At 39.6% G+C, this 15689-nt stretch overlaps 1 protein-coding gene across 7 annotated transcripts in view; it reads right to left on the bottom strand.

Annotated features, from left to right (window-relative positions):
* Positions 1 to 15689, bottom strand: part of dab2ipb (DAB2 interacting protein b) — a 132779-nt gene that overhangs the window by 77342 nt on the left and 39748 nt on the right. For 4 of the 7 annotated variants that reach the window (XM_061060797.1, XM_061060800.1, XM_061060795.1 and 1 more), the window contains exon 2: positions 6879 to 7000. In XM_061060797.1, the coding sequence (XP_060916780.1) occupies positions 6879 to 7000 (122 nt within the window). The remainder of the gene's footprint in view (positions 1 to 6878; positions 7001 to 15689) is intronic. The other 3 variants (XM_061060798.1, XM_061060801.1, XM_061060796.1) reach the window with 1 other exon arrangement.

Genomic DNA, 15689 nt, shown 5'->3' with positions numbered 1-15689 from the left:
AAAAAAAAGAGAAACGATTTCACTGCATGGAGAGGAGAAAGATGGAGAAGAGGATGAAGAAGAAGGACTTTGAATAAAGAGTGAGTTTATGAGGGTTGATAGAGCAACTTAGGAGGGCAGCACGAAGAAGATGGAAACTTAACAAGTAAGCCAGTATGCAGGAGAAAAGTACTAAATCATGTAGTGTTCAGGCTCAGGTGCAGCTCTTTATTACAATCAAACAACAATGATTCAAAGGCTGAATAATAGATCGAACACCTTTAGAAACCACGGCACAGTGAAGAAACTCTTACTCACATCTCAAAACCAGGTCAGGCATTACACAGAGAATACACCTCCCTCTGTCCCAGTCAGGCCATTAACACACCTGTATAATTACCACCTACAATGTGAACAGGTCACCCTGGGCAACAGTGGAATTGGAATAATTACAGAGCGACTTCCAGACAGGCCGCCAGCTGATCACAGAGGAGCAACAGCATCCTGATGAACAACACCTGTCATCAGTAGAACACCCTGTGCTGTGCACAATGGCATGCTACTGTCAGTGTTTAATCTCACACAAGTCATGGGAGTTTTTGTTTTATTAGTGTTTGGTAAAAACAATAGCTGCAACCAAATCCCATACTTATTTATAGCAGCTTTGAGCGAGCTGTTGATGTACACTGTCACCCCCAAAATGCACTGCTCCAATGTTTTGGCTTTGAGACTGCACATTTGCAACAGAAAGTCTTAAAGAGCCCATATTATGCCCTTTTTGGGGTTTGTATATTTAATCTATGTACCTACTTTTGTACATTCACAATAGATAAAGTCCGAAAAAAGTGTCTGTTTTCATGTACTGCTCCTCCTTGCTCCCTCTACGATCTGAGTCCATCAGCTACGCTCTGCTGAGCCCCCACTGTTAGACCCCACGTGGGCCAAGTCTGCTCTGATTGGTCTGCCAATCCGCTCTGTCGTTATTGGTCAGTTGCTCAGCACACGTCTCGCAAATTTCAACATGAGCTGCAGGGCTTGCCACAACGAGCCAATGGGCTTAGATCAGTGATCTCACACTGACAATGACACCGCACTGACAAATTTTTATTGAGGGGGGCTAGAACCGAGCGTTACATGCAGCTAATGCTACAGCTAACAGGAGGACGTAGGAGAAGCCGCATTTCCGCGGACTTTGGACACTTGGAAAACACAGTAAAGAGCATATAAAACCAGAAAAAGCATAATATAGGACCTTTAACAAACTTAGAAGGATATTTAAAGACACAGGAATTTCCCAAGTAGGGAGAGTGTAACAAGAAGTGCTAGTAAGTTGCGTAAGTGCTTCATTCCAAGTGGCAGAAAGGCCATGGTGTTGTCTTCATAGACTTTTTACAAGCAACCAACCTTACTGACTGGGACATAACGGTATTAAAGGTAATGGAGATAATGCAACATGTTTGGAGAAAAAGATTTGCCAGAGCCAGGCTCTTTTAAAAACAGTTCATGAAGGAGGTCTCTGAAATGAATCCATGCCATGCACCTACATCCTCCTTACTCTAAAGCTGACAGATTGAGCAGTGACAGCAGGAGAAAAGTCACACAAGAGCAAACAACCTTACAGTGGGGAAAAATTATCAAAGCCTTAAAAACTGAAATTGTACAGATGCCTCATCTTAGCACTCTTGAGTCCCTGGCCAGCATGTCTTTTCTATCAGAAAACACATCTTTGTAGTCACAAGCACTTTTAGGTCATGTTAAATTAAATTCAGCTATTTTAGAGCTTCTTAAAGTCAGATTTGTTTTTGCCTCTGAAGCCTCAATGACTATTCTTTTATTCTTTTTTTAATGCCAATTTAGAGTTGGCAGTACAACCCCTTTAAACTTTCCATACACCCTTCGTTTCAGCAGGACGGAGTTAAACAGAAGTATTCCACAGTCCCACTTTGATTGATGTCAGTTGGTGCAAGTATTGGATGGTTTGCCATTGTTACAAAAAGGTGGGTAACAATGATTTATTGCTACTTCTTTAAATGAGGCTTTTGAACATATTGTATCAAACTACAGGGGCAGACATTACATGAAAATTGGATTCAACAAATGTTGATGAACATGCCGTTACTGCTAACTCTTTAAGGTTGTCGGATTGTCTTATGTATTTCAATCTTTCGTATGACTTCAAACAAAACACAAGAAATCAACTGCTTTTCATTTGTCATCCTCAACAAAGGCTATTGTTAGCATGCTAAATAACAACCAGACTGAATCTGACATTGCATATAAGGCAAACATAAGGTAGGAAGCTAATGGGTTACTATTACTACCTGTCAGAGGTGAGCTCTATTCAGGGGCTGTTAGCTAAACGAACATGGTTGAGTCATCACTTTGTGAAGCAGCACTTGGGGCTCTTGACAAGGTTCCTTTGTAAATTAAACTCCAGCTCCCTTTCTTAAGTATTAGCTGTATATACACAGTTCACATTATATGAGTGTGTGGGCAAGTGGTAGGCTCATTTCAAACATTACAGCAGGAATATTATGTCCTCAGTTACTGAGCATCGACCTCAAATCAGCTCCTTCAACAACATGACAAGGAAAAGATGGCGGTGCAGTAAAAAAAAAAAAAGTATACACCCACACATATGCGCAAACACTGACACACTTCTTCTCTGGATATCACTCTCAATCACCTCCAAATTCACAGTAATTCCATAGACTTTCCCTAGCAGCCTCTAGAGATGGTGTGTGCTTGCCACAGCTGTTGGCATAGTCTCAGCTAACAAATTAAAAAGCTTCTCTTTTTTTCCCATTCACAGAAATAAGTCCCAACAGAAACCTGTCCCTGCAGGTGAGCTGCATTGATTAGTGGCTGCTTGTTTTGTTTTTACTTTTCCGCCTTCACTGATGGGCTGCACTCTGAAAAACTAAGGAATAAAAATAAACGATATCATGAGAAGATACATAAACTGTAGTTAGTGTCCCCCCCCCTCTCTGGTGCACATGTACAGCCATGTGATGTTAAAAAAAAACCCTTCTCTCCCAATTTAATCAGCTTGTCAGAGCTCTTGTAGAGATATTTCCCTGGTTAAAGGTCAGCAGATTTGAGCAGCCTATATTGCCACTTACAATCAGTCAATAAGGATGAATGATGACTACATTAACAAGGGATTAAACCCCCGGGAGGCAAGACACACTGGCAGCCCAGCAAAAATGTTAGCATTTAATTCCTGTCAGCACCTGCTCATACCAGATGACAAGAGAAATTGCAAACGGAGAAAAAAACATGTAGGAATAGAACCAGAGACAGAGACATATATAGTGAAACTAAGAGACAGAAATAGAGGTGAGACTGGTCGAAAAATTGAGAAAATGACACTGAGTGCCTTGCTACAGAGGGATGAGCTTTAGGGGCAGGAACAGTGGAAAAAAAGTGGAGCACAGTGTGGAGGTGGCAGAGCATGAGTTGATAGAAAAAGCAACAGAATGAAAATAAATGAGGGGGAAAGTGAGGAGAAAAGTAGAGCAAATGAGTGACAAGGTTGCAGGCGGCGCAGGGCTCAGCAGAGAGGAGCACGGTGGTTGCGGAGAATATCAAGCTAGGTGCTGAAACAAAAGATGGTCAAATAAAACTTTAGTCCTTCCTAAGGTTCATGGGCAACAGCTGTCCATCATGATGAATGGAACCTCCCCCATGTGTAATTATGTGTTTTAAGGTAGTTGACCTTTCCTCAGTATATCTTGCTGTATCTCATCAGCTTTTAAAAGTGATATTTCCAAAAGCCTAAACAAATGCAATGAAAACTGATACCTAACAAGATGCTGTACATCGTGTTATTGTTCTATAGCGCTAGAGAATCAACTCTTGAGAATACACCTACCCTGTGGCTCAACAACACCTATAAATATTAACACATTAATGAACAACACGATTGAATTCAGGACATAAATACAGCTAAATACTCTTCATTAATTGATACCTTTGATCTCCCATGAACATTATTGGTTTTGCTGTAATATCCCGCTCTTTATTTTACATTTTGCTAGCACCTACTCATACACAGAAACATGATAAGGGCTATTACAAGCCGTGCTACCTGACAGGGGGCATTACAGTGTCACATGTTAGCTTGAATTTCAATGAGCTCTGTAATTATTCCACATTTCTATGGTTGACAGTTAATTAGTGGAAGGAGGGGCCAGAATAATTTAATTCCAAATGCATTCTTGAAGGGTAGGAGAGGCTGGTTTTCATGATCCTTCATGCTCCGTAAGCTCATCGTAATACCTTTAGGAGAATTTGATTTTTCTGGAAAGATTGTATAGTCCACATTTATCCAATGCCTTGTTTTCTTTGCAAATATGTAATCTTAAATCTGTGCATGCCTGGATGTGTTTGTGAGAGTACATAACAGGTAATAGGTTTGCTGCATACTTGATGGGAATCTCAGCCTGTCCAAACCCATTAATTAAGTTGTAAAATGACACCTCAATTTTGAGTAGTTTGATCAATTTTGTTCTTTTTTCATCTCTTTTTTTTTTTTTTATCTCCATGATATGAAAGCACATTCTCACAACACACTATTCCCTCAGCCAGGCAATTCCAGGCTTCCCTAATGGGAGCTGATAGAATCAGTGCCTGGACAATCAGCAGGGTGTTCCCGGCTTCCACATCCACCTTTCTTGTCCCCCGTTTGCACAACCTGATGAAAACAAGAGACATACCTTTCCAATTAGCCCCCCTACTATTATCTGAGAGTAGAAGGGGGCGGTGGGGGGGATCGGTGTCAAGAAGAGATTGGATAAGGACCTAAGTCACAATTGAGAATCAATCCAGCCAGCGAGTGCAATCAGCGGGACATGGACATGACTGACTTAGATAAGGTTTGTTTGTCTGTTCTTTAAACCAGCACTGAATAAGAAAACCTACCAAACTGTAACTTTCAATTCAAGGTAAGCAATCTCTTAGTATTCCTGAATTGGCAGTGGAAGATTAGGCTTTAGAGAGATTGTACCTTTCTCCCATGCTAGAGAGAAATAGTTATAAAGAAAGCACTTAAGGATGTGCTTCTGTGTATGAATGTGTGTGTATGTGTGGCTCCCGTTTGTGTGTGCAGACACTGAACCCAGTCCTTGCAAAGAACATGAGAGAAAAACATTTTGACAGATTTAGCTCAAGGCCTAGGAGGGGTACTTTAGATGTCACCACAACTCTTTTCACTGGAGGGAGGGTAAGTGAGGGGTGGTTTGTCATTACAAAAAGTAGGAGATGCAAGAGTGGAGGAGAATACAAATGTCTGACTGCATTTCTACAGTTTACATTCCCATCTTTGTGAATGCCACCATGCTAGTATTCAATCTTTCCATCCGACCATCTTAATACTTACAAAAAGATCCAGTATCAACACAATTTTTGTCAGAAACCTTGTTTGTTTACTAGATAACACTCACACAACATAATGAAAAACTATGGGAAACTTTGTTGGTGGTGCTACATTTAACAGCCAGAAGGGGGCAGTATAAGAAAATGTGCAGGAAAAGGTAAAACATATAAGGAAGCGTTCTTTGTGCAACAAGTCACTGCTGCTTAGCCATAATCCTACAGAAGAAGTGAGGTGGTCATGTGAGAGAGACTGGATGACTTTGCTGCAGTGCTCCTCTCCACTCTTGTTTTTCCCAGGAGAGTGCATGAGCTGCTTAACAGACACTTAATCAATATCAAGCCCTTCTATCTGACCCCTTCTGTCTCCTACAAGCTTTTAAGGCTTCTTTACTGTTTTGTATCACTCTCTCATGCATTGATCCTTGGTTTATCAGACTGAAATGGCTGAATTACTCAATTCACAGCCTTTCTGGTGTATGAAAAGTGGAAAATAAGGAAATGCAGCAAGAAGAGAGACAAGAAAAACACACAGCAGGTGAAATTCATGGCCTCCCCAAAACACCATTTTCACTCTTTAAATGAACATTCAAGAACTTGGCTAACTCAATCTCACCTAGCTGTGGTGATTTCACAAGTGAGAACTGTTTTCATTAAACACTTAATTCTCACTCTGCAGGTTGCCGAAATCTCGTGGTTCAAGCCTATCTCTCTTACAATTTACTGTGAGCTTTGTCTTAAACTCAAAGGCAACCAAATGTGTTTTTCTACACTTCTTTACTAGTGTGTTGTTTATTACAGAGTCTGAGAGTCGAGTGCTTGTGGCCCTGCTTGTCCTCACATCTTCTGTTAACAGTTCACCCTCAAGTTGTCATCTCCCCAGTCATTATTTATTAATGGAAATATGCACTGCTAATTGCTAATTAGCTTTAAATTGATGACTCATAGAGGAATTTCTTGCTTCATTAACTGGCTGTTTATCTATTGAATTAAACATGGCAGAATGCATACACAATTTGAATTAGAGCAAGATGACAGACAAAGGACTCCTGTGTATGTGTGTGTGTGTGTGTGTGTGTGTGTGTGTGTGTGTGTGTGTGTGTGTGTGTGTGTGTGTGTGTGTGTGCACGTGTGTGTGTTTGACAGGAGGACAGTTTGCTTAGAAGTGAGTGAGAAAGTGCCTGTGCTGAGCGTGAACAGCTGTGGGAGTGTGCGTGTCGGCTCACATGAAGCATGTTGAAATTATTCAGTGAAATGCAATGAAAAATCCCACAGGATGTAAAAGGATGGTGTGCTGAACATAAGCCCAAGACGTGGTGATGTGTGTTGTGTTAGACCCCAAACATCAAAGGCCCAATTCCAACATTTGATGTAAATGAGTCTCAGATTGGCATGGAGCCATCTGGACCCCAGACCGGCCTTAAGCTGACGTTTATCTTCAACTGAGAAATAAACCAAGGTGAAGACAGACTCACAGAGTAAAAATGTATGAAGAAGACAGAGACAATACATAAAAGCAAACTCACAGTACTCACGGTGACTCTGAAAGGTGTGCCAGCAGTGGGTGTAGCCTCCATGGCTGGTGTGGTCTTGTCGGAGGAGCTGCCTGGCATGCTGCGTCGGCGTCCTGTCCTCTCTGGAGGAGACTCTGTCAAATAGAAGAGGGAACTTTAAAAAAATGCATTCATAGACTAGCTCAATATTTGACGAAAACCAAGCATTAGCTTATTGAAAATAACTTGGATAAAAAGATCAGTACAACTCATCTAAATGTCTGTTATCAAAGGATCTGAAGCAAACAAGTTTTTTTTTAGCTAGATTAGCTTTAAAGTAAAAACAGAATTCAGCACCTCTAAAGCTCCCTGATTATCAAACTGTATGGATTAAAAAACAGGTATGTGTTAAAAATGAGTTTTGAATAGAGCCAGGCTAGCTTTTCCTCCCTGCATCTTGTTACAATGCTAAGCTAAGCTAATCACATGCTAGCTTTGGCTTGATATTTATAGTAGGGGCTTGTGTGGTATCAATCTGCTTGTCTAATTCTAGGCTTTTGTCACTTTATGTTACCCATTCCTCCATTAATGTATCAATAAATCTATTCAGGCCCTAAATGGCTCTTTGCTTTCCATTACAGTTTTTTCCATCCTACCCACTGCTTTATACTTAACGTATCAGTATGTTACACTGTTTTATCTTTCTTTTGTGTGCATGTCTGTCTTATTATTCCCCTAGTAGTTGAGTTGTGAAAGAAAAAACTGTGCATGTGTGTAAAAGCAGCAAATCCGGACATGTCCAAGAGGAATGTGAGGGTTGTCGAATGTGCATGTTTCCACAGATGTCAGATAGACGAATCACTGCTATCTGTTAGCTCATTATTAATGTTTGATCTAGTTTATTGTGTTGTATAACCCTGAGTTATGAATGGGAAGTTGTTTAAAATTGCTACTTTATATGTTATAGAAATTCAAACATTGCACAACAAAGAAACCATTTGTAGCTTGATTTGGCCCAAATAAAGATCGTGACTGGGTCAAAAATAAATGTGTATATCTAGGTCAAATATACTGATATAATCTTTTGAAACACATGAGGTCATTGCTTAACAGACACTGTGCTAGATTATCTAAATGAGATCTATGACAGTCAGTTACATTGGAAGCTAATGAAATTAGTGTTAACTGTGTGTAGCAGAGTGACTTTAATAAGGGTGAAACTGAATAATGAAGCGAAATCCCCTCCTCTGCATCCGCTCTACCTCACGCGCACTGTAAAATATAATTAGTATAAGGATAGTTCACAATTTCATTGGGAACTCCCAAAAGACTGCTGATCCAATCGACTCCAAATTTGGTATGCAACATCTTTATACTGTCTGTACTTGAAGCTATCAAACACTGAGTAAATGGTAAACATGGAACCTCATTGACAAAGAATGACTTTGGTAAATACATAACACAGCAATAATTATAATAATGAGAAATCTTCATCACAAATAGCTTATATGGTCTATAAATATTTGTAGATGTTAAATAAAAGGTTTACTGATTGCCAAACCCAATTTTTCCCTGACAAAAACATTGTATGTTTGCTATATTTAATGTTGTAAGTAAGTGGAGTATATTGTTTTATGCGCTCTGATATCCTGCTGCTGTAACACCACAATTTCCCAGTTTTGGATCAATAAAGTAAATCTACCTATCTATCTATCTGTGTTTTCTGTAGTGACCTGGATTTAAAGGTTTCTGAATTGTTGTACCAATAAAATTTCAATTTCATATTGAAGATGAACTCCCTCTTGTTTAAAGTTAGATGAGTTGCTTAAATATACCTTAACATCAAATGTGATTGGCCAATATAAATGGCAAACTTTACATGAATAGACACTCTGTTAGCTTTTTTTATTACACTTTTTAATTTAGAATATGCAACTAAACAAATACACAGGCATGAATTTGCATTTTGGCTTCAGCTTGAATGAGGACGGTGCCAAAAATTAGATAGAGCAAATTTTGTGCCAACATTATTTGTAACTAATGTGATATTTGCATACGGAGCATCTCTAATAAGCCCTACACACTAGAGCACACACTTGGAGTATGCTGTGTTTGTCAAGCTGAGCTGTGCTAAATTAGCTTTCTGCTGCTTAACAGGCCGGTTGACTGAATTAGTGCACGCTGTAATTGAAGAACGATTGGAGGAATAGCTCTTCCTGCTGTGCAGAGCACTGGCTCACTTCCCATCCCCCATTATTCCCAGCCTAACATTAACATAAACACAGTCCACAACAACAAACAGCAGACAAACACAACATGGCTGTGACATCGAGCAGACGTCTTCTGTTACTAAATCAGATTTCTGTAATTGAAAACCGGAACCATCTGGATCCTCTGAATAGTGAGCCATTGCTCTGCTTTGGTAAGGGGGATTTGATTTTTAAACAAGCTTAGACTCTGTGCTAAAGAGACATGTTAAGCCTGGTTTGTTCTTGTTTTCCAGGGATGGGAAATCTAAAGCAAGAGACAAATACAATGTGCATTGTTCCCATTTAACATCATTACATGTATTACGCAAGGGAAAAAATACTCAAATAGTGACTGATGAGATGTGGTCCGATACAAGTATCAACCCTCTCAAAACAAACATCCAACATTTCAAGACATTCATTTTGACAGTGTGATTAGTCATTTCATTGCTGAGTTCTACCAATCAAATATGTAAGGTATGCGGTTCCTCTCCCCATGAAAGAGCGCCCGAGCAGTTGTGGGTTAGGTGCCTTGCTCAAAGCAATCTCTGCAGTACTCGGGAAGTGACCTGGCACTTCTCCAGTCACCAGACCAACTTCCACACTATCGTCTGCACTGGGACTTGAACCGGTGAACAATCCGATTCCCAACCCAAGTCCCTACAGACTGAGCTACTGCCAACCCAATGAAAGCATGAATCGATTGTTTTTTCAGTATTCTGTGGTACCCTGAAAATGGTGTTGAGTAAAGAGCTGATGAAACTTCCAAATTTAGTGCAAATCCCCAAAAATAATTTTCAAATTTAAGGATCCAACAAAGACGGCATTAACATCAGAGAAAAATCTCTTTGTTGTCTTTTAGAGTGACGTCTAAGAAAATTGCCTGCAATAACAAGTTATTGCCATAAATGTTGTGGTCAAAATTTAAGTTTTCTGAAGAAACCTTTAAAATTTAAGTCTCAAGTCTGCAGATTTGGCTGTAATTTCTAAAGGTTCTGCCCACATGTGCGAGTATACTGGTTAGCAAAAGTTTCAGAGTGACAGAGCTAGTCCTGTCTCCTCCTGGTTGTATTACAGCACCATGTCATTAATCGTTTCTCTGTCAATGAGAATTTCAAGAGGAATTTTTCTGAAATCTAACTCGTCTTCTGTGTAACTTCTGTTCTGTCACTGAGCTGCAGCTCTGAATAAAATGTTACACAAGCTGTCTAGAGATACCAAAAAGTGAAACATGATTCTAAGTGGAAATGAATGCATGGGGAAGTGGGCGCATAAAAACCTTCTCAATCTATCATCATGACGCAACATAGAACAAAAGTGTACTGGAAGAACACTTGAAAAACAAAATACTGTCTCACTTTGTGACAAACACAGCGGCATTGAAATACCTGTTGCTATGACAACAACTGCATTTAATTCTCTTAAATCAGAAAATCCTTCACGAGCATATGGGACTGCAGATCATGTTATCAATAAAATGTAATTCATTGAAGCCAAAGTGTGAATTTCTGCTAGTCACTTATCATTTCTGTGCTCAACTTCACTGAATTTACCCCTCCGGAATTTTTTATTTCTTAAAGGAAACCTCCCCACTTTAACACAGCTGGTTGCTAAGACCGCTCATAGGAAAAGCTTACAAACACACATAAACACACATCATTTAGCTGTGAACTAATTGCCGGGTGAAATTGCAGTTTGTGCTTCCACATGCTGTCACCATCTGCGTGTAATGCATCTCTGTAAAAGCACGGAAAATTTGCCTAGCTAGAACTCGCTCCTATGTCTGGGTCTAACCACCTTAATGACATTATACAGACACTGGATCTCAATAAAACTTAGATTAAAAGTGCGATTCCAAAGTAAATCATCAAAGTGTCTTTGTACTGCATGTGGTGGCTGGCATCAGATTGTGAAGTTTCCTGTTCAGAGGGGTCTGTCTCCTGGTATTGATTAAGACCTGTTTTTTTATCTGAAGGTGCATATGTGCTTTGGAGCATCAACTTACAAGGCTCTATGTAAAAATAGAACATAATATAATATAAACAGTAAAAATATATAAAATAGTTACATATAAAATTAAAAACACATTGTTTTACTTTACAGGAATGCCAAACAATGCATGTTTATTGTAGACAATGAAGGATCAATGAGGTCAATTTAATGTACACTTTTGATAAAATTATTTATTTTGTATTTATTTTTTGCGCGTGCCCGAGGGGGTCATTAGTTCGAGACCAAGCAGAGTTTGTTGGCATGCATAATGAAATAGCTCGACTGTTTAAGGTTGCAGAACATAGTATACTGTATAATCAGCAGTAAGGTGACATTACAATATTCTTTTTTTTTTTTCGGAAGTGTTGTAAATATACAATGTAAATAGAAGTGGACCCAGGATAGATCCATAGCTGTAAGGCCAATCAAATGGTCAGAGGGTCCAAAGACAACAACTGTTTGTGTGTCCAAGTCAAATTAACAGAGATAGGGGAAAAGCCACCTGGTAGTCATTGACCACTTTTTGAACATTGAGTAAAATTAAATGACTACATCTCAAATGAAAAGTTTTAAATGAAGGAAATGCCCAAAGTAAAACAAGAACATTGACACTTATCTTGTGCCAGTCAGACAGCAGGCGGATAGTAAAGCCAGACAGTTAGCCTATCTCTCTAACAGTTGAAGAAGTGGTAAAAAGCTAGCATTACTCTGTCCTAAAACTCTTTGGTACACTCCTGCTGTGGGGCGTACGGGGAAAGACAGCAAAATGGGAGAAAAAACAACAACTTGTGTATTGGTATTATGGGGTTCTATTTGCACCTAGGGTTTGTCAGGCAACAAGAGGATGAATGTTTCTTAACTTCTTATTTAAAGTTCCCCTTATTTTTTCTGATCAGGCATGTTCCAACCATCTACTAGTGCCAGCTAACCTTCCCTTCCTTTCAGCCTTCACCAGTACAGGATATTGCTCCTTGCAAAATGACTGTGGATGAGGGTGGGGGAGGAAGGCCTCTCCTACATCTGAAAACTAACTTTGCTGCTCAATATTCTCAAATTTTTGTGGTTTGCTTTCGAAGGGAAGACAAACAATTTGAGGTGAACTGGAAAACAGCATGTTGGGCAGGCAGATGGAAATGTGTCAACTGTTAAAAGATAGACTGGCAAACTAAAGCACCTAGTTAATCATCAAAGACAGAATAACAGGAATGGCGGCGAACATTTTGCATAACAGCTTATTTTTGGTGTGGCTGTGCCAAACTGCTGTGCTGATATAAAAATAATAACGGTTAATGACTTCACAATCCCACATTGTTATTTGCCTGGAGTCATGTGTTTTATGATCTTTTATTGCTGGAGGAGCTGGCTGTGCTAAGTGGCTCTTTGATGAAAGAGGAAACTCACAAAGGTTGTTGTAAGCAAGTTGTTGTTGCACAGGGTATTTCATTTGCCTACAGATGATAGTGGCTTGCTGAGAACATAAAGTACACTGTGTACTGCTAATGTTACAAACTTATCACTGTCCTGACCAGGTCTTTCTGGTTTTTGTCTTTTTGTTATACACATGGCCAAAACCAGAGTCATTCTTCACCACAGACACAGTAAGAAACACAACGCACAAAAGAACACAGTTGCTGAGGGTTGAATTCATCCTCCTTTTATTCCCTTGAGTCCACAGGGTTGCTCCAAGGAGATGGAGCAGCACCTCTTTATCACCCCATCATCTGTGCACTGAGCAAATACCACATCTCAGAGGTCAAAAGTCCAGCGCTCTCTACTCATGGTTCAGCGTTAGCCTCATTATATTCTCTGTGTGCCTACACAAGGAAACACTCTTCCTCACACTCTTAATCTCTGTATATTTACACAACCAACACGTTTTTAGACTTAGCTATATAGAAGCAGTGCCTCCGATACACAGACTATGCCCCCACTTTGACCTCCATTACATAGTTCATTGTCCATACAGGATTAAGATTCATTTATAAAACCCTGACTAATGAGAAAATGCTTTTTAAACTTTTTTTTTTCTGATTGTTCTTTGATTGACATCATTTTATCATTTTTATTCCAGAGAAAGACTGAGCATTTCTCGACATCACTATCAGCCAGTCAACACAAGTTCTGGTTGTCTTGTACTTGAGGGGAAAAACGGGGGGGGGGGGGGGGGGGGGGGGGGGGGGGGGGGAGTATTTTTGAAGGAGGGAGGATGAGAAGGGGGGCTGGACCAAGAGAAGATAGTTCTCCAGGTAGAGAGAACACAGTAAACAGAGCTTGACAGCCAGAGGTTTCTTTTTCTGCACATTTCACAGCATATGTTCGTGTGTTAGTGTATGTGTGTGTTTGTGTTTTTGAATTCTTTTCCTCTCCTGTCATAACACCAGAGCTATCCATTCTTTTTGAGGCTATTTCTCAGCCCTGAGGGTGTAGACTGATTGAACTGCCTGAGGCTTGATGCCATTGATAAGAGGATTCTGCTCTCTAACTCTCATTTACTATGATCAATATTATTAGCTAGGTGAGCACAGGTGGGAGTTATTTTCTGTTTGGTCAAATAAACACTTTATGTAGCAGATATAATAAATAATCTACAATAATATTAATAATAGAACAAACGACTGCATGCATGTGAGAATTAATAGACAAGTTTCAAACGCTCTATGAGCCAATTCTTAGAATTCATATCTGGACTGAATTGGTCATATTTTAAGGAAGCGCCTTCTTCTTTATTTAAGAAAAAAAAACATCTTTCGGTTACGAACTCTTTTAGACTGAATAACTGTGACTTTGCAAGAACAGCAACAGTTTGGTTAGGGCAAACTGGCTGTAGCTTATTTGGAAGTAATGCTTTGAGAGAAAGGCAAATTGCTTTTTATCTGTATTGGTAACAACTTACTGATACTGTTGGTCAGTTTTTTACTAACCCTGATGTGTCTTTGCTTGATTGTCTAAATGCACAACAGTTTGTGAAGTTATTGTAGCTAATGGAGCGCAAAAAACTCTCAATAAAATGCATTTAGCCTTAGTGCTTTTTCTCTTTAATTTTAAACCAACAAACTATTTCATCACTAAAAGCATAGTACAACACATACGTGTGTGTGTGGTTTGTTTTTGTGCCATCATTCATGCACACTGATGCTTTTTACACAACTTAAGTTCCTAACGGATAAATACAATTATTTTAATTTATACATATGGGCCACCAAAACTCTACCAAGACTACCAAGTTTTGTGCTTTTAAGGCCTTAAGGCTCAGCCCTAAAAAGTGTGTATCCATATAGTCACCAAATAACCAGTTTAAAATAAATCAGGATAATCAAACAACTACTTCATACAGCTGACTTGAGTTTGATTTTTTTTCCACAAGTGCAACAAAAACTCTACATTCAACCATGTCAGCTGATAACCAGAGAATTGGGTGGAAAGGACTCTGCTTCATGTTTACTTTGGCACATGCATGCCTTTGTCTGCAGTGTATTATGGGAAGGCAGAGGAGGAGCTGGAGGAAAAGAAGAGTTGAGTGCAGAAGGAGGAAGTTTGTGTTTGGGTAGAGGGTGACACGGCAGCCGCATTCCTGTGAATGCCATCCGCGATCCAACTAACTTAAATACCAAGCAGACCTTTAGATACGATGACAGTAATCTCTGCAGGTTTGGTGACAGTTTATGACATTACTGAATGACACAAGTAAAATGTTTCGAAGCACAGTAGATACTGATGCAAGTCCAACTTTGAATGATTGTCCTGCTTTATAGGCAAAGTTGTAGTTCAGCATGAGCATTTCTACCCAAGTTCTTTTATTTTTCAAAAGCAATGGATGCATTTCTTCAAGTCTGTTTGTGCAGGATTTGTTGTCATCCCTCGTGTTTTATTGCATATTGCAGTTATATTACATCCAGACACTGGAATTCCAACCAAAATATCTGCTGGCTGGATTTCAAGTACTTCTGTAAAGCTTCTGCAAAGACAGATGACTAAACAAACCAAATGCATTTCAGAAAAAAAAACCTTTTTTTCAACCTCAGTTGTGTCTGCTTTAGCATACATATCCTAAAATAACTATGCTTACTAGCACATACTATCTGCTAGAGAGGCTGCATTCAGAATGAGTGATGGCAGAGATCATCAGTAGTTCTACTGCTCTTTCTCTAAAACCCTTTCCTGGCTCTGCCTTGTAATCTGAGTTGATATCTATGGATTAAAGGGGGGATTAGCCTGCACCTGTCCCCCGTTATTGGACTCTTTTGGGTGCTCAGAAGCACGCCGTCATCTGGCACTTCTCCATGATTCACCAGGCTGAGAGACAAGAGGGGAAGGCAAGAACCCAGACGCCGGAGATGAGACTCAGATCAGAAAGTAATGCCGGGTTAAACATTGAGATGATATGGCGGTATCCCTTCACTGCTTGATCAATATATTAACTTTCCTCGCCCTCTGTCTCACGTATATGCTTTCTTTTATATGATCTAAGAGGCATACTGCTTACATTATCTCTACTCATCCTGTAAGACAGAAGTGATTAAGTAAATGGGAAACTCCGCTGTGTTATCTTCATTAATTCCAACAGTTTTATCTTGTGTATTCTTCTGCCCCTTGGCCTGATGGT

This window comes from Labrus mixtus, chromosome 17, assembly GCF_963584025.1.
Source record: "Labrus mixtus chromosome 17, fLabMix1.1, whole genome shotgun sequence".
Classification (NCBI taxonomy): Eukaryota; Metazoa; Chordata; class Actinopteri; order Labriformes; family Labridae; genus Labrus; species Labrus mixtus.
The sequence above is the reverse complement of the archived record's forward strand: the minus strand, read 5'-3'. Positions and strand labels throughout refer to the sequence as shown.